We start from the raw sequence: 21,936 nt of genomic DNA on the forward strand, positions 1-21,936 counted from the left end.
ACTTTGTTACATTAAGAATGAAGGAGACATTAATAATACACGAGCAACAAGACTTGTATTTAGCTGTAGTTTCTTACATGTCCAATGCATAATCTTAAACGCAAGATTACAACATGTGTTGATTACAACATGTGTTGATTACAACATGTGTTGAGTCTCTTAATTGTTGCACCAGGAGGCCACACAAGCCCACCTTCAACTCGGACAGCGAGTGGTGAAAAGAAAGATGCGTACATACATAGCAAATCGAAACTACGAGTTAAAATAGGATAGTCTTTCGTGACTAGCAAGATATTAAAGAACAAACCCTGACACTAGCAGAGGAGTTGGTCTTTTATTTTATTTTCGCTAATATATACTGTTCTTGGTGAATAACCAACTGGATAAAAAATATGGTTGACAGACACTTTACAAACAGAACAAATCACTCTATAGTACAAATAGAATCTCTTCCTAGTTCCTATACATTGAATCAACAGCTTACTTACTTACCTTTACCCCAAACCAAACCAGACCGGACATTAAACGCAAATCTTACAAAAATACAAACGCATATTTAAACGGCCAACAAATACATCGACCCTTCTAAACCAATAATAAACCGGCTAAAAACGATAGACCCAACCAACCGACCGCAAGTTTCAAGCTGCCGCTTGAACTATGTGATCTACCAGCACCAGCGCCAGCAGAATGAATGGGAACTACACGTCCCACGCCGCTTGAACGGCTTCGACCGCCTACGGTGCCTCTACCTCCGCCACCACCAGCTCCTCTTTTGATTACAACAGCTAATTCCCGAGCATTTCCTTGAAAACTAATGACATCTGGCTTTGAGTCATTGATGAGAGGAAGAGGGGTGTGGTTCGTATCAACTGAAGAAGGCAGCGCGTTAGTAGAAGGAAAAGCGTGATGAAGATGAAAGATGAACAGAATGTATAAAACTAACGATGTTCTTTTCAAACCCATTTTCCTTTGGTATTTGTTTTGTTTATGTGTCTTCTCACTATTCCCGTTTGCTACGTCTTTATATAAATTCCGGTTTCAAATTCAATCCTTCCCTTGCAGAAGCAATAAATAGTTGGTTGAGAAATAAGTTAAGACGCGGCACACGTTGTTAGTTGCCTCTTTCGACCTAGTCTCCTCAAGAAGCTGCCCAGAATATATCTAATAGATATTTATACTTATCCATTTATATATTTATTTGAACCGTTTTATTCAAACAATATAAATAGATTTCTAAAGGACTAAAACACATATAAGAAAACTTTAGTGATGTGTTAAAAAGGCGAGGATAAAAGAGTTCTCTGATCAATCATGACTAAGCAAATTATCAGTAAATTTTAATTCGATTCGTTATCTATTTCGATCTAAACCGAAAATTTTGGATATTTTAATTTTAGGAAGCAAATAAATATTTCTATGAAATGTGTATAAAAACAAAATAAATCACAAATACTAATAACTTTATGAACGGATTCGTAATGATATGTTATATATAAGATATATAAGTTATATAAATATTATATTTTATATAAGTTTTACAATCTTTTTATTTATTAAATATTATATTAATTAGTTATATTAGAATTTTAAAAAGTAAACAATTTTTATTGTTGTAATAAAATGTTACTTCTATATTATTTTTTTACTATTTATTTATTTGTAACCGTTTCAAAAATCTAAAAACTTTCGGATATCTGGAATACCAAATATTCAGATTGCTACGAATCAAACCAAATATTCAGATTGCTACGAATCGAACTGTACCGGATAATTTTCTGTACAAAATAATATTTATTTGTGGTATTTTCTAAGTTTGTGGACTGATAAAATAATAGTTAGATAGCAAAAGAAAATAAAATTTAAAAGTTTGGCCGCGTGAGCAGCTCCATTTAGGTGTAGAGACCATACAGACAACTGGCTTTGACTAATGCCTTTGATCCCTCGCAGTAATATTACGGAATGACTTTGATCCCTCGCAGTACTCCGTAAACCATAGATGGCGCATTATTTCAGCTATGAGAGTTATGAACTATAGTGAATTTTAGTTATTACTTCTTGTATTTGTCTGAATTATTATTGAGTGAATTGGGTCAAAATCCTAAAAGAATCAAATAATTAGTTAAATACCCAAAGCAAAATTGTGTGGGGATGATAATGCAAGTAGGAGATGCAAATTGACAAAACTGCCCTTATGTTACATAGGAAATTATTTAATGCTAGATGAATAATTAGGTTAGGTTTATGTTATTGGGAATTATCGATTTGTGGGTTAAAAGAGATGTGTCGTAAATTAGGTTCGAAAACGCAGACGCCGAGACCGAATACGCGCCGGAAATATGCTCGGCGGGATGGTGTCATCGCGATTTTGGTGACATCGGTTCAAAACTCAGAAAATAGTAAAAACTCAAATTTTTGTTCGATATTAGCTTAATCTGCCTATGAATGATAGATTTGTAATATTAGAGCATGAATCATAAAAAACATAAAAACAGTGTATTAAACTTGTTTAAAAATGGCCGCCTGCGAATTAGGTTACAGAACTGCAAAATGGAGAAGATGATAGGTGTATTGTCCATTTAGCCCTTCATTTAAGTTTAAACGCGCCTGCAAAAAATATTGGTTTCCTTGCGTTTCGAAATCGTGACATGTTGGCGTATAAAAATCCAGTAAACCACTGCACCGCGTCATATGTTTGGTAAGTGTATTCATGTTTATTTTAGTCAAATATGTCGTAATAATTGTTCTAGCCGGCTACAAATAAGATTATACATATAAACATGATGGAGATATGTAGAATTAGCTTATGACACATAAGGGTTAAGGGTCTAGGTGATTATTCTAGCCTGCTATAAATAATATTACAGAAATAATAAGTTACGTAGCAAAGTAATAATGAAGAGGGAGGTTTAGTTAGTTTGGTAACATGTTAAAAGGTTATTTGGCGAAGTTGTTGTCTGACTTGGACGGTAAGATTGTCTTCTTAACGAGTGGTTATAAGTTATTAACGAGTTAACTTTAATTGTGAGCAGAATAAATATAAATTGGTGGGATAAATGGGAATACATTGTTGATAATGCTATCAAATACAAAACAACCAAACTTCATACGTGCAATGATGAAGAAGGAGGTTTGGTTAGTTTGCTAACATGCTAAAAAGTTATTTAACGAAGTGGCTGTTTGACTTAGACGGTAAGATTGTCTTCCTAACCAGTTAGAAACATATGGGGCCTAAACTATATAAGATGAAACCACAGGGACCAGTGCTGTGAATTCTGGATACTCGTTTGGTCTAAGATTCACGATCAGAAGATTGTGTCAAAATCAAGAGGTCATTCCTACAATTATGGAAGTTTGGGGCAACATATAAATATATCAAGACTTTAGGGACCAGGTGTGCAAAAAGGTTAGAGTTGGCCATTGTTGCCTTCGATCGAGCTCACTCCGATCTACGACGGCGAGCTTGATTCCAACGGCGAGCTTGATCCCGACGATGACCACAACCTCGACAGTGGAGCTGAGCATGGCGAGGAGATGAGCTGTGACGACAAGAAATCTCCTGGTGATTGAGACGGAATTGACTACGTACGAGGAAGACGAAGTAGATTCATGGCTTGGTTCGATCTTGGCTGCTGAGGATAAGAACATGGCGAGGAAGACAGAGACGTCGCAGAGGAGTGCGGAAGTGGTCATGTCGTGGCGGAGAGCCGGCACAAATCTGAGCACGAAGACGGGGTTTGGTGGATTACGAAAGTTCATGGCTGCGAGACAAATGAAATCTGAGGTTTTTCAAAACAATATTTCGTGTATAGATGAATAAACAGAAAAGTAATCTAAAGAATATGTGGACATCGTGATAATCGAAGATATGTGATATAGGGGTATAATAGTCATAACAAATTTAACAATTACAATGACGACAAAATATGGGTATAGAGCTAATTAGGTGATCTTTCTTGTGTGTACGATGCAATTACTCATTATTATTTTGACAAGAAAGAGTAGTTAAAATAAATAAAAAAGTATTCCCTCTTTGATTTTACGGTTAACATATCTCTCATGTAATAAAAGTAAGGCACATGTATAATATGTTATGAACAAAACTTAGCTTCACCCGCTAAGGTGAACCTCTACATTCACCCACCAATATAAATTAGTTAATTGAGATTTGATATCTTTTAAAAAAGGAAACCAAGTAATAAGAATTTAATGAAATAAAATTATGTTTTTAGATAAATAAAAAATAGTAGCAATTATAAAAAAAAAATTATTTAGTATTGATAAATCCGTCCAAAAATACTGAACCCTATACCCTAAATTCTAAATATTATGGTTTAGGGTTTAGGGTTTCGTGTTTAGAATTTAGGGTTTAATATTATGGTTTATGATTAAGAGTAGGGTTTAGGGTTTAAAATTAACGATTTAGGGTATAAGATTTGCCCAAGGGTTCATGCTTTCTCCAAGGGTTTAGTATTTAGAATTTAAAGTTTAGGGTTTAGTATTTTTTGATGGATTTATCAATATTAAAAATAATATATTTTTTTGATAATTGTTACTATTTTTTATTTATATGAAAAAATAATTTTATTTCATTAAATTCTTATTACTTAGTTTTTTTTTTAAGAGATATCAAATCTCAATTAACTAATTTTTATTGGTGGGTGAATGTAAAGGTTCATGTTAAGGGGGGGGGGGGGGTGTTGAAGGTAAGTTTGGGGGGGGGGGTGTTGAAGGTAAGTTTTTGTTCATATCTTATATGCTAATTTCAGTCTTCATCGAGACTATCAGTTTGCGATGGAGCCTAATAGATTAACAAAGACCGTAGAGACATTTACCCTGAGTTCGAACTAGAGAGATGCTAAAGTTTATATTAATGAATGTTGTGGAAACGGAAAAGAAAACAAAAGGATTATTAAATTAAAATCAACAATGCGTATAATTTTGTAATTCAAAGAAATGAAGACTTCTGACATGTCCATGAACAAACAACCATCCCTGTCCTCAAAATAAAGACCATCCAAAAACAACCCATAACAAACGCTGAAAACAATGAATTCAATGTATTCTTACTGATAACCAAACCGTAATCTCTCATATCACTCGCCCACACTTTAGACTCAAAACTATAAAACCCAAAACGACTCAGCAAACCCAACCCCAAACCACTTGATATGATCCGACAACACATGTAGATAGTTAGTGCCAAGACACTAGTAGACTCGAGATGGATGCATCAAAACAAGGCTAATAATACCTCGCCAAAGGAGCTTAAACATTGATGCATCTTAAGTTGAGGGAGCAACAGCCTCTTCGGTTTTCTTTTCTTCATCAGCTTTCTCTGGCTCGCTTTTTGTCTTTTCCTCTGCTTCAACTTCGGCCTTCACCTTCTCCACAGGTTTCTCCTCTGTTTTTGTCTCTTCAACGGTCAACTTCTCAAGAAGACCAGCGGTGTCAGATGCGTCTTTGCTCTCTTCTTTCTCTACTTCAGATTCAGCAACTTCATTGAACTTCTGCATAAATGCTTTGCAGTCTGACAAAGAAAAAAAAAAGTTGATTACCCATGCAGCTCTACAAAAACTGTTCGGTTCATCCCATTATCAGCTCAAAAACCCATTAAAATATACACCCAAAAAAAAAGCCATCATTGTCCATCAAATTAGTTGCAGCCTAAATCAAATGCCTAACCACCTAAAGACAGCTGTCTCTTTCTTATGTAATGTCAGCATAATCTAGCAGCCAAAGATAACTCCTGAGAACGATAATAATGCATGATGTGCTACAACCAAGTTTAATTTAGCCCAATAATAAAAGGGCAAAGGTGAGATATTTCAAAAACGCGAAGCAATATAACAAAAAGCGAAGATCAATATATACTTGTAATCTAGCTAATGGCCGTTAGTTCTACCAGTTATGTACTGAGAATAAACAAAAGCAACAAGATTGCTATAAGATATGACATGCCAGTCAGCTAGCTACTCTACATGAAAAGGGCACAATCCAAGAGCATACTTACTCTCAATTGAAGCAAATCGGATGCAGAAAAGCTCATCCTTCAGCTCACCATCAGCAAAGTCACGAGCGTGCCACACACACGACTTCTCGTTTCCAACGTGTTCCTGAACAGACATGCCCTGTTTAACTGCAGAAGATCCGAAGACCAAGTTAAAAATTAAGTAAACAGTAACCTAGACACGGATCTCAAGAGACAGCTTAAACCACTGAGATTTACCGAAATGATTGGCACAGATCTTGAGAGTTTTGGATTGCCTCATAACGAGACGAATCTTGCCAGTGCTCTTATGCTTCAAGAGCTTCACAGTACCAGCTCCTCTCTCCTTCCACTGATTCGCTTCCTTGTCGAAGCGATACAGCTTCGATTTCCTTCAAACCAAAAACATTCAAATCAAAAATCTCAAAAGACAACAAGCTAAACCATAGGAAGTTCGATTAGATCTGGTTGATCTAGATGATAAATCTCGAGGAGGCTTAGCTAAAAGTACACTTACAGATCGAGGATTGCGTCTTCGTCTTCCTCGCCGGTAGTGACGGCAACTTCCTCAAGCCTAACGATCGGAGCGACCTGAGCTCCGGTGTCCTCATCCTCGTTAGCTCCGGATTCTTCTGCGTCTCTGTTCTCGTGCTCGGGTTCGTTGGTCGCCATAGAATCTAGGGACTGAGGTGAGGTTTCTTCGTGGATTCAACAGTTGGTGCGGCGTACGAGAAAGTGAGGGAGAGATTGGGGTTTTACAATATGGGTGCGACATTTTATAATTGGAGTTATATCGCGTTGAGTTAAAGCTAACAATGGGCCGTTCTCTTATTAATTTTTATTTGTCAAGGGCCGTTCTCTTATTATTTGGCCCATTTTAAGGCTGAATTATATAGTGTTGTTGATTTTTTTTTCCATATTTGGTTTCTTTGTTGTAAAAACTGAAATGCTTGTAATAATCTATATATATACTATACTAAAAGGAGAATACTCTCCAATTCTAAACTATCCACGTCAGATCAATAAATCAGCCAATCACATAGCTTCTAATTGCCACGTCAGATCATCTGTACACATTTCTCCTCACAAATCACAATCGTCACGACTTCTCCACTTCAGCCTCACCGTTCCAAATTCTGCAACTTCGCCGTTTCTCTCTTCTCATTCAATTCTGTTCTTTACTCATTTATTTACTAGATTATATCATTTCATCTTAAATGGTTTATCCTTTTATATAAACACCTTCCTCAAATCTTTATGTCCAATGGAAAAAAAGACACAACTCCAAAGTAATCTCGCTGCCTGAAAAAAGAAACTGAAACGATACAGTTAAACGACTCTACGCCTGTCTGTGTATTAGAGATGGCGGAGGATTTCGCAAGGGCGGTGGACCACGGGCTTAAACTAGCCAAACAAATATACTTCAGACAAGACCGAGCAGTCGCCGCGCCGAGGCCAATGGCGCCGATGGAGAGATCACCCACGGTGCAAGCTTACCTTCCTTCCGCGCCGATGGTTTACGCAGTTATACCCGACCCGGGAATCGTAGATAACCCGGACTTACCGAGCTACCAGCCTCACGGCAGGTGCGACCCACCGGCTCTGATCCCTCTCTAGATGAACGCGATTGAGCTCCACGTCGATTGTTCTCATCATACAGAGGAACACAAAGGTAAAATTTAGTTTTGAAAACCCTCTTATTCAGTCTCCATCTTATTCAGTGTTTCCCAAATTGATTATATTCTAAAATCAAAATCCTACTACTGTAATTGATGTCTCAGCCAATGGAATATTGCTCAAGCAGATGATGTGTAATTGCTGTTTTTTTTTCTTTTAAAGCATGAGAATGACTAAAGTTTTATACTTTTATTTTTAATTTCTCGAAGATTTGAGTCTTTGATGCCTTTTTTAATATCTTCACCATTTTTTGATCTTTTACATGGAAGTACTAAGAGTTATATCCTCATTTCTTTGATTGCAGGCTTGCAGCTTAATTAAACCCAGCATCTTGAAGGAGCTCTGAATCAAATTCTCTGTTCTATTCAGTATGCTAGAATCCAGATTTGTTAGTATTGTGTTCCAAAATTGTGTACTCAGTATGTGTTTCAGTTAAATCATTTTCGAGTATTGTGTAGTTGTTGTGATAGTTAAGCCCAAACATCATAGCTTTTCCAGATTCGTTGGACATATTGTGATAGATAAGCCTAAGCCTGCTATTAGCATGTCCGTGTTTTGGCTTAGTGTTTGGAGATTTGAGTGTATATTCTCGCTACATGTATTAATACATTGCAACATATAAAGCTTACGAGTGATCTGCAGTTTGGTTTTGACTCCATTTCTCTGACCCAATTCTACTAATATGTTTTCCATCTCGCATCTATGGCTATCATCAACTCTAGCTTACGAGTGATCTGCAGTACTTGGTTCAAAATGAGTCACTGTTAAGTTGCTTTAGATGTTAGATTGAGTGAAATGCAGGTGGAAGTTTACTTTGGCGATGATGCTTGCATTCCAAGAGGAGTTTACAGTGTTAGAAACGAAGTCTCAGCTCTCACCTGGATCTTTTCCCTCATTCCAGCTTCTTATAAAACACAAACATTTGAAGCAGCTCTACGGGAAGCTGTAAAACTTAGAATCAATGAGGTTGTTGGAGCGGAAGAGGAGGAAGCAGCTCTACGGGAATCACGTACATTCGACAATATTTTTTTTTTGTTATCAAGCATCTATATGATAAATTGAATAAGTTCTCTGCAGAAGAAACAACAGAGGATCGTTTGAATCAAGAGAATGACAAATGACCTTCAGTTTGCAAAACACAAGGAAATAGTGGTTACTTATAATCATCTTGCATTTTTTTCTCCACCCAGCTACCTATAATAACTTTTTTTTTTGTAAAAGCCTATAATAACATTTTTATTATTTTGTTTTCTTAGGTAAAAGATTAAATCTGATCTCCCTAATATGCTTTTATATGCTGTTTTTGGTTTCTCTTTTTGAACGTGCATTCATTGAAACCTATTGACTTATATGTTGTCTGAGGATATTTATTTGCATTGTCTACTCATCATAATTGATTTTGGGTTTGTAACGTGAAAATAGGTGTTCTCTGTACTATGAGTCTGGAAGAAAGTTGCCATGAGCAGACTGTTTGAAAAAAAACTTAAGAGCATGTGGAAGGGTATCTGGGTATATCTCAATTATGTTTTTTGCATGCAACGTCCTCAGATCTTATCCCATTCAGCTCCAAAATAACATATTAATTCAATCATAAGGGTTATAATTATGACAAAGAGTATCAAAGCTACAAACAAACATAAAAATAAAGACTAAGAAGGTCTTTACAAAAAAAGTCTTTAAGACGAAGCCGGAAATCCTACTTTTGTAGAGCCATTGTTGGGTTTTTTTTTTAAAAAAAAGGGATTTGAGTCATTTTTCGTTAATATGATTTTCTTAGCAACGTTTGTTTATATGATTTTAATATCAAGTCCTGGTGATGGTTTATTTTAAAAGTATGTTTTAGTCTGGTTAATTTGGGCTGTTTTATTTTTTTGTTGCTAATGTATTTTCATGAATTGGTTTGGAGAATATTATTATTTTTTGTATTATTTTTATGTTTGGATTTTTGATTCAATTTTGTTTCTATTATTAAACTGTTAAATTTGGTAGTATAACTCAATGATTCTAAATTTAGGGGTTTGAAAATATCTTCGGCCAAAGTATATAAACATCTAATTATGTAAATAAGTGTGTTCCATTTAACAAATGCAGATGATTCAGGCTTTGGGAGAAAAAAATATATAAATAATCATTAAAAAAATTGAGTAAACCATTTTTATTCAGAATATTATGGATAGCGCGGTTTCTTAAAAAGCACATCTATTCGATATATTATGGAATACCAAATTAAAACTACTTTTTAATCTCTGTTAGGTTCGATTATAATTAGTTTGTTTTTACTGGATTGAGCACCCCTAAATAATTCACCGATTTTCTCATTGTTTTGAGAAATACAACACTCTCATTCCAAACACAAACATTGAAACATATGATCAGAAAATAAACTATCAATACACTTTTCCGCGCGTAGCGCGGAGAAATAATCTAGTTTTGCGTAAGAATGATTGGGCTAGTGATTTGCGTAAGAGTAATTTTCCATTTCTTTTGTTGCTGATAACTTAAAATTAGCATATCTATTAAGGCCGAGACGGATCGGATATTCGGGGTATTTTAAGATATCTAAATTCGGATCTTTATTCGGCGTATCTATGTTTTTACTATTTTTGTTCGGACCCGAGGTTCTCGGATATCCGGAAGTCAGATGTCTTTTTAAAATTGTAATATTTTATAAATAAATTTATTTATCTAAAATACTATTGATTAAATAGATAAAATAATCAAACCCAAAATCAGTCGTCGAAACTTCAAATTGATTTGAGAGGATACGTGTCCAAAACTGCCTCATCCTAAAAGATGTTGTGGAGGGCAACTGAGGAGAAGTCTCTTTTATTATAATAGATTTTTCTCAAATATACCAAATTGAGAAACTACAATCTCATTAACAAAATTATTAATAAATGAGTTCTTTTTATAAAATTTTGAAATTTAAAATTCATATAAAGGATAGTAAATAATCTTATTATATAAAACTTGATTCTTCAAGATTATTAATTAACATAATCGCAACACATGTCAATTATATATTTAAAACTATAACACATGTTAATCTATCTCATAAATATAAGTATATATACTAAAAAAAATAATAAAAACGAATATTTTGTAATCGTGGTGATTAATCCTTGGATCTATATCTTCTGAGATCACACCACAGTTATAAAAAAAATGAAGGAAAGTTATTTTTATTTGTATGAATATAGAGGTTTCAAAGTATAACTGAGAAAAGTCACTGATCGTTACAATCAAGCTTTATTAATAGATGATAAGTTGCTAGAAATAGAAAAAGCACAAAAAATCTTGATTTAAAATTTAAAGGCTTCAAAAGTATGACCGAGAAAATCACTGCTTTTGTAATCTTTTGGGTTTTGATTTTTCTACAACACTTTATTCCCAACAATTCAAGCTTCAGTATCCACAATTTTACCACGTGTGACGTGTGATACAGTGATTCTGTCTGAGTGGTTCATCATATAGACACAAAGCTCTGTTTAAGCTACGGTCTAGAGAAAACAATGGACTCTGGACTAAGGGGGTAAAGGTCGTAAGCAGATTCACAAGACGAAGGAATTGACACGAGGTAGTCAGAAGGTAAAGATGATGTCCCAATCTCTGACGATAGCTTAAACCTTAGTTCATCTCCATACACTCCAGGGTCTGCGATGATCTGTTCTATCTCTGTTTTGCCTTCAAGCATCTTCACAACCTCCGACATGGTTGGTCTTAAGGTCGGAGACTTGTTGGAACATAGAAGCGATACCTTTATCATTCTCTCTGCCTCCATCAAATCGAACACTCCTTCCAGCTTCGGATCAAGAACCTCTGAGAAAGCTCCTTTCTTCTGTAAAACAAACGCCTGGATTGAAAAATCAACAAACTTGTTAAGCACGCAATACAAAAAAAACTGAACCAAGAACCTTGTTAAGCACGCAATGCAGAAAAAGCTGAGTTCTTGTATAAGTTGAGTACCCAGTCGAGAAGACCAACGCAACATTCGTTATCTGGTGTGTAATTAGCATTTCTCTTCCCGCTAACGATCTCCATTGCCACCACACCGAAGCTGTAAACATCTGCCTTTTCTGTTAAGTGACCCCTCATTGCATATTCAGGAGCCATGTATCCTCTGCAACCAAAACAACATTTTAAAACATTATCAAATGTTAGATTCATCTTGTATAATACTGACATTGTTCCTGCAACTCTGGTGGTAATGTGGCTCTTCTCATCTTCATGGAGCCTAGCCAACCCAAAATCCGAAATCTTTGAGTTCAGATCCTTGTCTAGCAGTACATTTGTCCCTTTGATGTCTCTGTGAATGATCTTAACTGCTGAATCTTCATGAAGAAATGCAAGCCCTCTCGCGATCCCTAAGCATATTTTGTGTCTTGTTCCCCATTCTAGTTTCAGACCGCTTCTTCCTGCATGCACCAGTTACAAGAAAACAATCAACTTCAAGACAGAATAAGAATGCAGCAAAAAAAAAATGATTTGGTCTCTAAGACAATTGTTCATAATCAGAACTTTACCAAATAATGCATCAGCAAGACAATTGTTCTCCAAGTACTCATAGACAAGAAGAAGCTGATTATTCTCACAACAGCATCCATAAAGCTTCACAAGATTCGGATGCTGCAGGCAAGCGATCATACCGATCTCGTTTACAAACTCTTTGTTACCTTGACATGATTTTGAAGATAGCTTCTTTACTGCTATCAATGTTCCATCTGGTAATCGTCCCTGTATTGTTAAATTACTAGGATTAACTTGGTACTCACGTCATTTTTAGTACATTGAATATTTCTGGAACTTAAGAAACACTTTTGTTACCTTATATACAGATCCAAAGCCGCCTTCTCCAATCTTGTTTAAGGGGTCAAAATTGTCAGTTGCAACTTTTAGTTGCTTCAAACTGAAGGAACCTGTTATCATTTTAAAGCTATTAGCTCTTCATTTAACAAACAAACAATAGAAGTTTAACTAATATTACCTCTCTTTTCTGCATCTGCATTTCTAACACATTTCTTCCAATAAAATGCACCGAAAATCAAGAAAGCAAGAGAGAGTATCAAAGCTGTTATTCCGAGAATGAGAGGATATGTTCTTGGTTTGTGTTCTTTTGTGACTGGAGGAGTCTTCACTTCAACTGAAGATGGAGCGAAACAAATAATGAGAAAAAGATTGATCTAAATTCTTACATAAATGTAGCCGAAAATAGGATTAATAATAAGACTTGAAGTTTCTTCTTCTTACCACCACATTCAGATTCAGAACCTGAAAAAACATGAACAAGAAAAGGAATCAAGATGAAAGTTCATGAAGGAAACTTGATAATAACTTTTACAGAAGAACTTCACTTACTGGGACAGACAGAGATTGCAGAGATAAGAGAGCCATAGTTCCCTCTTTGAGGAATGATCGTTGTGCCTTTCCCTGCCCAGTAAAGCCGTATCTCTAAAGTGTTATCAGTCACGGTTGTATTAACTTCTTTTATAACTTCCTTGTGAGTTCCATTAGCCTCTACTCTAATGTTGAAATCCTCCCAAATCAACTTCCCCTGAACAGAATAAACAAAGAATTACACACAAAAAGAAAAACAACTTGAGGAATCCACAGCTAAAAATATGTGCATATGTACCTGAACGTAAATGTTAAAGAACCGTTTCGCTAGCCTAGCATATGGTTCCTCATCTGAGAATTGAATCTCCGCAAAATGGAGTTTTACATTGTAGCTTCCATTTTCAAAACAAAAAGCAAAGTAAGTCAGACTCAGGGAAGAACGTCGAGCTGTCTGATAAAGCTCAGGATATCTTGCTGACACAGGAGATTTTGATGAAATTGAGTATTCATCTTCTGTTGATCCATCATCCATAAAGTCACCAGTATTGCTGAATCCCCATTTTTTGCCATGATAGTTTGTAGCTGAACCGGTTAGTCCATAGTTACCCTCATATAAAATCCTTCCTCGAGAGTTTTCGATAGTTACATCAGGTCCGCCACAGTTTATATGAAGTGATTTACTATCTGCACGATGTGAATTTCTTTCAAAACCATAAAACTCAAAAAATTTGACAATGGAAGCAAAAAAAAATAGGCAAACAAAAACAACTCTTACAACTTAGACACTGATTTATGGCATAACATGGAAGAAGTCTGGTTCTGTATCAAGAAATTTGAGTTAATAACAATGTGCACAGTGACTTTTGATTGATAAGAGAGCTCAAAAATGTTCTTACAGACGGTTTTTTGACTGTGAGCTCTCATATGTGTTTACATTGCTGCATTAAAACATTATTTTCTTCAAGCTTTCAGAAAACAAAAAAAAACAGTAGTTATGACAACAATAGCAGACATACTCCCTCTCTCTGCAGCTTGGAGACCAAGTGAAGTTATTATACGAAAGATCACTGTCCATTGCAAACACCAAAAATAAAAGGGATTAGATTAAAAAGGTTGAGATACTGTTTGGGATAGAAAGTAATATTGGCCATACATATTGGTGCTTGTAGTAAGGAAAGCTCCTGATTCAACTTTTCCTGACAACAAATTTCCAGCCAAATATCTGAACACAAAAAAATAGAGTTCACAAAAATTTAATTCATACTCTAAAATGCTCTAATCGTTCAACAATATGTGACATACGTATGTTTTTTTGACGGGGCAGCATCTGCTGGTATTTCACCAGTCAGTCTGTTAAAGGAAAGATCGCTACACGGAAAAGGAATTGGATTGTGTTTCAAAAAATTCAGAGTATATAAATTATATGTATACATGAATCTTACAGAATCGTGAGATTGGGAAGATCCCAGATAGTGGTTGGAATAGGTCCTGTTAAGTTCAAGTTTCTGAGAACCCTGAAAAAAATTAACAGAATCACTCATGAGTTATTAACACATGTATTTTAAACAGGAGCTTGTGTGGACCACAAACATAAATACATATGAGATATACTGCATACAAATTTTTCAGGTTCTTGCTAATTATATGAGGAAATTGTCGCAATCCAGCAGTTGTGTCACTGATCCTCCTGCATGAAAATAAATTAATGGATACATGTGTCTATAACTAATGTGCAATCTTCTTGGATGTATTGCGAGAATAATGCTTACAGATCAACCAAATTCTCTAGACGAAAAATGGAGTCTGGAATAGGTTCTCTAAGGCCACTTGCATAGAGTTCTCTGATTAAAGATAGGCACAAGTCAAAAAAAAAAATTGAAGCTGATTGTAAAGCTTCAAGCTGTTAAAAACTCTACTGCATGATTTCTTGGCTTACAATCTTTTAAGTTTAGATAAGTTGCCTATAAACTCTGGGATGGATCCGTTAAGTTGATTATCGCTAAAACGGCTGCAGACATACGGATGAAAAAAATGTAATACATAATGGTTATACAATTGAACAGATTAAAAACAGGCTATCTTATAATGGAAAAGAAAGCTGATATTACAGATTTGTCAGATTTTTTAGTCTTCCTAATGTTTCGGGTACGCTTCCAACTAATTGGTTAGAAGAGAGTACCCTGGAAGAATCAGCAAATATAAAACAAGATTAGTTGTTCATGTTTTAAAGAAACACCCTAATCACTGATCATGAAAAGGTGATTTTAAAGTGTGATTAACATATTCTTGCTTACAATCCTTCTAGGTTAACCAGGTTCCCAAGTTCCTCAGGAATAATTCCAGAGAATTGGTTGGCTTCAAGAACTCTGAAGTCATCGAAACAAACAAACAAAAAAAAGTTTCTTTTTGAATTTTCCAAAAGGATGAAATAATATATGTAAGCACATGAGATGACGAAAAAAACTGTAAAACATACAGTTGGGTGAGGTTAATAAACTTCCCCAGTCCTTTGGGAATGTCTCCTGATAATCGATTCGCACAAACAGAGCTACAAAGATAAATTCAGGTAAATTTAGAAGCATTTCTCACTTCCTTCACAAGAAACTCGAGATAAAAGACTTACATAGATGTGAGGTAAGGCAGTGAGGCCCATTCCATAGGTATTGAGCCATAAAGATAATTAAGGCACAAGTCACTACACAAACAAGCAAAATAAGTTCCATTTTCTATAATGTTTTGTTAACTAAAACATTGAAAACAGAGGAAACTAAACACAAAGATCCCTCCTCACATCGATTCAAGATACTGAAGCTTTGAGAGTTCTGGTGGAAGTTTACCCGGAAGACTGAATGTTTTAAGGATACTGAAAATGAAGCAAAATTAGTTATATGGATCCCAAAAACAGAGAAACAAACGGCTAGTTTCTTACAAGTGTGTGATATGACAAGTTTTGTTGTTGTTGAAATGACAGTCGCATCTGATTGTGTTGTTATGTCCTTCCTTGAGGAGATCTTGGGTTATCACCAGAGTCTTTGTGATACATGGATCTTCACTTAGGTTCAGGTGCTTGACACCTAGTGTGAATGCAATATCCTTAAGGGCTTTCACTGGAAAAAACAAACAAATTAGAGACAAAATCAAGCTTTAGTTCAAATTCACAAAGAACAATTACTAAACCTTCATCTGGGTGCAGAGAAGGAGAAGCAGAGACTGCAGAGACCAAGTAAATAAAAATAAGAAGAGTGAGAAAAAAGCTAAAATGGAGGCTTTGCGACATGATCATGAGCTTGTAAGCTGAAGACATAGGGAGATTTATGTTCAAGTGATCTACATATGACTTCAAAACACTACATATATATAGTACTAATCAGTAACCCATCTTAAATACCATTATTTATATAAAAATGTTAGATATATATGTCTATATTAAAAATTGTGAAAGATGTGTGAAGTGTCTTGAGAATGTAATTTGACTAAGCTGAGATTAAGAGTCTACACATGGGGTCTGATTGCTCTTGACAGCGTGAGAGATGTATTTCTTAGTTACAACCCAGCCTCTCTGAATTTATTTAGAAACAATATGAAGGGAAAACTTTACAATGAAGATTATTCACCCATTTTGTTGCATTTTGTATTCTACTTCTATAACTACTAGAACAACATGGCAAGAACTAGTGAGATTTTTTTCTCAAAGCATTATTGTCCCCACTCTCAACAGAACCTTACATAAACGATTCTACTTTTATAGTTGTTGAGTACCAATTTGGAGGTTGTGGCTTGTTTTGTTAACAAATGAAAACTGGAGGGTTTGATCAGTTGTGCATCAATAAGACTGATTGAGTTTTACATGAAATTTCACAGGTTTAACACTTGAACTAGTTGGTTATTTTGTTCAATTGTTAATCAACCTTCTTGATAGTTGACCTGTATTTTCCTTTCGATCCAAAAACTAGTTGGAATAAAAATTACTTTACTCCAGTTTAGTTTCATCGGTTCTCTGTGAGTATTTTATAATTTTATGCAACATGGTACTAAAGTACAGTACTATACGGACTTGAGTCAGTTTGATCCTTTTCTAGGTAAGTCAAGTCTTCCTTTCAAGTAGAGTATTTTATACAATATAGTTCCATAGAGAAAGCTAATGCTTAAAGATTACATTTTAAGAAGATGAATAAGAAATTTCATTGTTTGTGTACGGATCAATTTCAGAAATCCAGCCTGTTTAGTGATATTTTTAGTTTTAATAAGGGTTTTCACTTTTCAGTAATAAGCTCTTCTTCTAAAGATGGATTGTAAAATAAATCTTCAATTAAAAATTCCATGAAGATCCTAACTTTGCTTCCTAACTTTACTTCTATTAAATATTAAAAATGTATTTTATGTTAATACTAGTGGTGTTCCGGCGCTACGCGCCGGGTTGGTATATTTTGTTTTAAAAATAAATTCAAAATGGTTTTTGATCCATTTTATAGTTGTTAATGATAGAAATATTATAATTTATTAGTAGTTGCCTAGGATAAAGATGAAAATCATAAGTGGTTTTCGTAGATTAATGAAATAAAATAGAATAAATAGTTGATAGTTGTAATAAAGTAAATATAGTTGACGATGAAAAACTATTGAGTAATGCATGAGATATGTTGATTAATAATATAAATCATCTATTGTTTGAATAACTTGCTCCTACTCGGAAATAACTAATGGACAGTCGATTGATTGGTAACGATATGGTTTGACTATTGGCGTCTGTTCCCACTTTATGTTTTCTTTACTTGAAGATAGTTACGACAGTTGTTTCTACTTGTTCTCACTGGTTCAAATGAATACTGATGATTATTTATTTTTCTGTTCTATTAAGTGCTGCAATTGTTTTGAGCTTAATTTATTTAATTTATCTCCATTGGTTTATCATACATTTAGGTAGACTTTTGTTTAAGCTTTGGAGAGTCTTATATTTTGGGAGTTTTCTAAGGATTTTTATTTTATTTTAATGGGGCAAGCTATATGTTGATCACCAGACGTTTGGCTTGCATGGTTTGGGATACTTTGATTTGGGTTTTTGTTTCCAAGAGAAGTTAAGTTCTTGTGTTTAATATTTATTTTATGGAGGTGTGTTAGTTTTGTGAGCAGTAGTTGAATTTTGGTTTATGACCAGGTGCGAAAAAAATTATGGGTCCACTATTTATTATTTTGATGCGCTTGTAGATAATAATTAGTCGAGTTATGAATTTTATTATAAGCGGTGTTAAAGAAGATTGATGTACACGACGTTAATATGTTTGTATATATTTTATATGAAAGCAACAGATCTTTACATCTGCATGTATATGTTGTCTAGGTCTTTCCTGTGGCAGCTAGCTAAAGGGTTTTGTTGTTATGACGACTTATTATGAACTTCGGTTTGCTGTGTAGACTGTGATTTTTTGGAACATTGTTTTTTTCTATGTTTCCAACAGGTCTCAGCTCCGGTGGCCGAGCCAACAAAACAATTTAGAGGCGTCAATTTCATCATATGTATAAATTACGTGGGTCAATTGATAATTTTTACTTAACAGTTGTCCTTACAAAATTCAAATAAATCTTTTTTGTTTATAAAAATTGACATGCGTCATGTGACTCCCCTACCAAAGAGCTGCATCCGCCACAGTCAGCTCTTACTTTTTTGATCAAATATAATTTGTTTGCTTAACTTTTGTTTTCGAGAGGAGAATAAGAACATGAGAAAATAAACTTTCCAAGAGTTTTTCTACTCAAACTTTAAAAAAACATACATGACAAAATAAGATGTCAATACATATAATTTTCTTCGCCGCCATTTTTTGCATTCCACATTTTCCAATTTTTACATGTCACAAATAAGTCAAAGAACTTCGTAAGTAGAAAAATATTAAAATGGACCAAAAAACATCAAGTGTTACATACTCTACGAATTAGACTGTGATTATTGTTGGACCGAACATGATTTCTTTTGAACTATATAGTATATTAGATTCGAAAGATTAAGTCATTTAATTCTACTATTATTATAAGAAATTTATAAAAGATTCACTAAAAGGTGGTGTTCATATTTTCATATTCTTCGCAAGAAGACTAAGTCGTAATTAAATACAAATCTCTAGCATTCGCTCTAGAATAATTTTATCATTCGCACTGATAGTTGCATTTTCTTAATTATCTGATATCATATTTCTGTATGCTCCCGGAGCACGTGAATCATGTGACAAAAAAAAAAGTGATCAGATTGATAAATAACAAATGTTTGTATGATCATATATATACAATGAAACAAATATTTACGTGTGTATATGCCTTAGAATGAGTTCACAAAAAAAAAAACAAAGAGGATACTCAAAGTGACCATATGTAACCATTCACATTGATAGGGACCATTGAGAAGCAAATGTGACAATTTATGCAAGACCTTTACAATATACAAATTCAGCACCACTTCATTCCTTGTACAATCTTTGCCTTCATGCATGTCGTATTGATTGAGTTTTCAGTAAGCTAAATGTATATAACCACAACGTTTTTGCCAGTTCGATCTATATGACCTTTTGGATAACTGGTTCAATTTTTTTTATCATAAATCAGACCTTGAGAACATATTTGTTAAACCTAAGTGGGCATACCGCTTTAACTTCTTATGAGATTTGAACAAATGAATTAAGGATAATCAGAAGTCAAAATCTGAAGTATTGGGACAACATTTGGGTTAGCACACACAGGGCATGTGAATGTAACACCAGCCTTTGTCAGTTTGAATTCCCGTAACTTTGTCGATACAAAGGAGGAAGTATGAAGCCCCACCAACATAATTTGTTGCCAACCAATGCCGATATATCCACCTTACCTAAGCTTCATAAGAAACCATTGCAGAGCATTAACCTTGTTCAGCTGCAGCTTTTTCTCTGGAAGTTACAAACGAAACCAATTAAATTATTATTTCTAGACAGATCAAAGAAACCAAAATATATATAAAAAAAAAGATTAAATGGAATAAAACATTTCATATTCTCAGTAGACAATATGTTAAGCAAGTACATGGAGAAAAAACAAAAACTCACTTCCGCCATTTCCTTTCTTTAGCTTTAGTCTTTGACATAATTAGTGTGCACCCATAGTATATATATGCTGTGGAAAGCAACAAAATTAATATATGGATACAGGCTTGATTCCCAAAGAAACTTTTGAGAAAATAACAAAATTACCAAAGAAACTGATTAAAACCATATTTGCCCATAAGTTATGACTTCAGGTTTAAACAACTTCACATTTGACAGTATACGTTTAGAACCATAAGTTATCATCACATTTGACAGCATGCGCTTAAACTTATGGCAGCTATGAAGGATTACTGTACGGAATCTACTTCGTTACCACAGCTCTTGCGGCTGCAGATACAGCATTGTACATGATAAGAAATTATGACTTCAAAATCATTAGTGGAGAGAAATCAAAGGTAAAATGATGTTACCTTGCAGTGTAGAAGAATGCCGAGCTTCTTTGATTTCGATAATTTTGGAAAAGAGGAGAAGCTAGAGAGCAAATCATATATATATATAGAGTTTGAAACTGAGGGGATCCAAAAAGTTGCATGTCTTATGATTGTTACAGAAAGAGAGGTACCGGCATAAGGATATGTAGATAATTCTGTTTGTCTTTTCGCGTTTTCTTTGTGGAGGGCATGTCCTCGGAAACTTGTCCATCCTCTCCAGTGTTCATGGCACCAACATGGGGCTCAACTTGAAACAGAGGCCTGAGATGTTTCTCCTCCAGCTATCCTATCAAAGAATTTGTGTGCGAGACAACAACAGTTAAGAATTGGCTGATGGCGTGTATATATACTGGTTGAGTACCAAATGTGAAAATTAAGATGAATTAAAGGCGAAATAATGGAATTAGTGGGATAACTTGATTGAATATCATTACTCTAGGCGCGCGTTGTGGGCGAGAAGGAATGGGAAGCATATATAGCCATCAACTGACCCCTCTTCACATTCCGAGCCTTCCAAGAACGGAGGGGTCTCATCTGAACAGCCTCCTTACATTAGCATGCCTTCAAGGTGGAGAAGTAGAGCTTGGAAATTGTCGTTATGGAGAGCTTGTCTGCGAGTTTTAGTGAGGCATAATCGATGAAGAGTAGAGGAAAGGAGAAGGCAAAGGCGAAAGTATATATACACTGTGAACAGAGCTATGGAAGAACAAACGGAACTGTAATGAAGAGGAGATCGTGGGATTGCTGGGTTTTCTTCATTGATTGGCGTAACGGCAAAACGTTACATCGCGGAAGAAGGTGAAGATAAATCATAAGTTCTATGATTTACTAACCCTATCCTTCAATTGAAAGGGAATCGCTTGATGGACCAGTGAAAACCAAGCCCATTATATTGAGGTGTCCAGAGTTTTACTAAGCTTAATGAATTAATGCTTGTGAATAAAGCCCACACAAAAAAGTCGAGAACATTTTTGATCGTTAAAGAGAAGTGCTGGCGTGGCGCATTTTGCCCTCCTCTCTTAGATGACGTGGCGCAAGGAGCAGCCAGAAAAGCCTACTTTATATATTAAGAAGATACATAGATTCGGAAATCATATGACATTTTAAAAACTAATAATTTTTATTAGCCTACTTTATTAGATAAAATATAAATTTTCTTATTAAACAATTTTTTTTGGAAAATTGACATATTTAAAAATAACAAACTAAAATGCTGACTTGTCGTATTATAATTAGGGTTTTAAATGTGAATGCTCTCAAATGGCTGATAGCCTCAATTTTTATACGTCACAAGTTTGTTTCTTTTAAATGAATTTTGTTAATTTGTTTTGTTAGTTTATTTTGTATAGACTATTTAACAATAATTAGAAGATATCCCACAAAGGTTCTTTTCAAAAAATTTATCTAATATTTCTCTCTAGTTTAATATAGTTAATGA

At 34.8% G+C, this 21,936-nt stretch overlaps 4 protein-coding genes across 13 annotated transcripts; all 4 read right to left on the reverse strand.

The window, feature by feature from the left end:
- Positions 1–585: 585 nt before the first annotated feature.
- LOC130494939 (uncharacterized) lies at positions 586–966 on the reverse strand. Its single transcript, XM_056985789.1, has one exon. It carries the CDS (start codon positions 964–966, stop codon positions 586–588), a length of 381 nt encoding a protein of 126 aa, XP_056841769.1.
- A 3,931-nt stretch (positions 967–4,897) lies between these two features.
- LOC108859992 (ran-binding protein 1 homolog a) lies at positions 4,898–6,753 on the reverse strand. Its single transcript, XM_018633897.2, has 4 exons — positions 6,507–6,753; positions 6,230–6,381; positions 6,014–6,139; positions 4,898–5,530 (listed from the first exon to the last, which is right to left on the reverse strand). Exons 1-4 carry the CDS (start codon positions 6,659–6,661, stop codon positions 5,286–5,288), a joined length of 678 nt encoding a protein of 225 aa, XP_018489399.1. The 5' UTR covers positions 6,662–6,753; the 3' UTR covers positions 4,898–5,285.
- Positions 6,754–11,076: 4,323 nt separating this feature from the next.
- LOC108859983 (probable LRR receptor-like serine/threonine-protein kinase At1g29720) lies at positions 11,077–16,304 on the reverse strand. Of its 2 annotated transcripts, none has more exons than XM_018633886.2 (25): positions 16,178–16,304; positions 15,930–16,107; positions 15,792–15,863; positions 15,624–15,695; positions 15,477–15,548; positions 15,295–15,366; positions 15,109–15,180; positions 14,937–15,008; positions 14,770–14,841; positions 14,619–14,687; positions 14,443–14,514; positions 14,303–14,368; positions 14,154–14,222; positions 14,017–14,067; positions 13,897–13,938; positions 13,776–13,819; positions 13,299–13,684; positions 13,022–13,217; positions 12,914–12,934; positions 12,651–12,806; positions 12,491–12,582; positions 12,190–12,400; positions 11,850–12,081; positions 11,633–11,786; positions 11,077–11,519 (listed from the first exon to the last, which is right to left on the reverse strand). In XM_018633886.2, exons 1-25 carry the CDS (start codon positions 16,302–16,304, stop codon positions 11,160–11,162), a joined length of 3,030 nt encoding a protein of 1,009 aa, XP_018489388.2. In that variant the 3' UTR covers positions 11,077–11,159. The 2 variants fall into 2 exon arrangements, with proteins under 2 accessions (XP_018489388.2, XP_056866268.1); XM_057010288.1 differs by having other exon boundaries at positions 12,491–12,606; positions 12,681–12,684; positions 12,894–12,934.
- A 3,050-nt stretch (positions 16,305–19,354) lies between these two features.
- On the reverse strand, positions 19,355–21,486 carry LOC108859994 (uncharacterized). 9 transcript variants are annotated; one of them, XM_057010394.1, is made up of 6 exons: positions 21,216–21,486; positions 20,915–21,109; positions 20,630–20,779; positions 20,478–20,538; positions 20,068–20,134; positions 19,355–19,911 (listed from the first exon to the last, which is right to left on the reverse strand). In XM_057010394.1, the coding sequence occupies exons 2-6, from the start codon at positions 20,969–20,971 to the stop codon at positions 19,884–19,886; spliced, it is 363 nt and encodes a 120-aa protein (XP_056866374.1). In that variant the 5' UTR covers positions 20,972–21,109; positions 21,216–21,486; the 3' UTR covers positions 19,355–19,883. The 9 variants fall into 9 exon arrangements, 4 of the variants coding, with proteins under 4 accessions (XP_056866374.1, XP_018489404.1, XP_056866375.1 ...); XR_008945952.1 differs by adding an exon at positions 20,212–20,394 and having other exon boundaries at positions 20,478–20,784; positions 20,915–21,338; XM_018633902.2 differs by having other exon boundaries at positions 20,915–21,348.
- Positions 21,487–21,936: the final 450 nt, after the last annotated feature.

This window comes from Raphanus sativus, chromosome 5, assembly GCF_000801105.2.
Source record: "Raphanus sativus cultivar WK10039 chromosome 5, ASM80110v3, whole genome shotgun sequence".
Lineage (NCBI taxonomy): Eukaryota > Viridiplantae > Streptophyta > Magnoliopsida > Brassicales > Brassicaceae > Raphanus > Raphanus sativus.

Coding starts and splice junctions, on each gene's coding strand:
- LOC130494939 (XM_056985789.1), bottom strand. CDS start 966: ATGGGTTTGAAAAGAACATCGTTAGTTTTATACATTCTGTTCATCTTT.
- LOC108859992 (XM_018633897.2), bottom strand. CDS start 6,661: ATGGCGACCAACGAACCCGAGCACGAGAACAGAGACGCAGAAGAATCC. Junction 6,140..6,229: donor GATCTGTGCCAATCATTTCG/GTAAATCTCAGT, acceptor GATCTTCTGCAG/TTAAACAGGGCATGTCTGTT. Junction 5,531..6,013: donor CCGATTTGCTTCAATTGAGA/GTAAGTATGCTC, acceptor TTTCTTTGTCAG/ACTGCAAAGCATTTATGCAG.
- LOC108859983 (XM_018633886.2), bottom strand. CDS start 16,304: ATGTCTTCAGCTTACAAGCTCATGATCATGTCGCAAAGCCTCCATTTT. Junction 15,864..15,929: donor ACTTGTCATATCACACACTT/GTAAGAAACTAG, acceptor CTTCATTTTCAG/TATCCTTAAAACATTCAGTC. Junction 14,842..14,936: donor TTATCTAAACTTAAAAGATT/GTAAGCCAAGAA, acceptor ATCTTTAATCAG/AGAACTCTATGCAAGTGGCC.
- LOC108859994 (XM_057010394.1), bottom strand. CDS start 20,971: ATGCTTCCCATTCCTTCTCGCCCACAACGCGCGCCTAGAGTAATGATA. Junction 20,539..20,629: donor ATCTACATATCCTTATGCCG/GTACCTCTCTTT, acceptor TTTGCTCTCTAG/CTTCTCCTCTTTTCCAAAAT. Junction 19,912..20,067: donor AAAGAAAGGAAATGGCGGAA/GTGAGTTTTTGT, acceptor TGTAACTTCCAG/AGAAAAAGCTGCAGCTGAAC.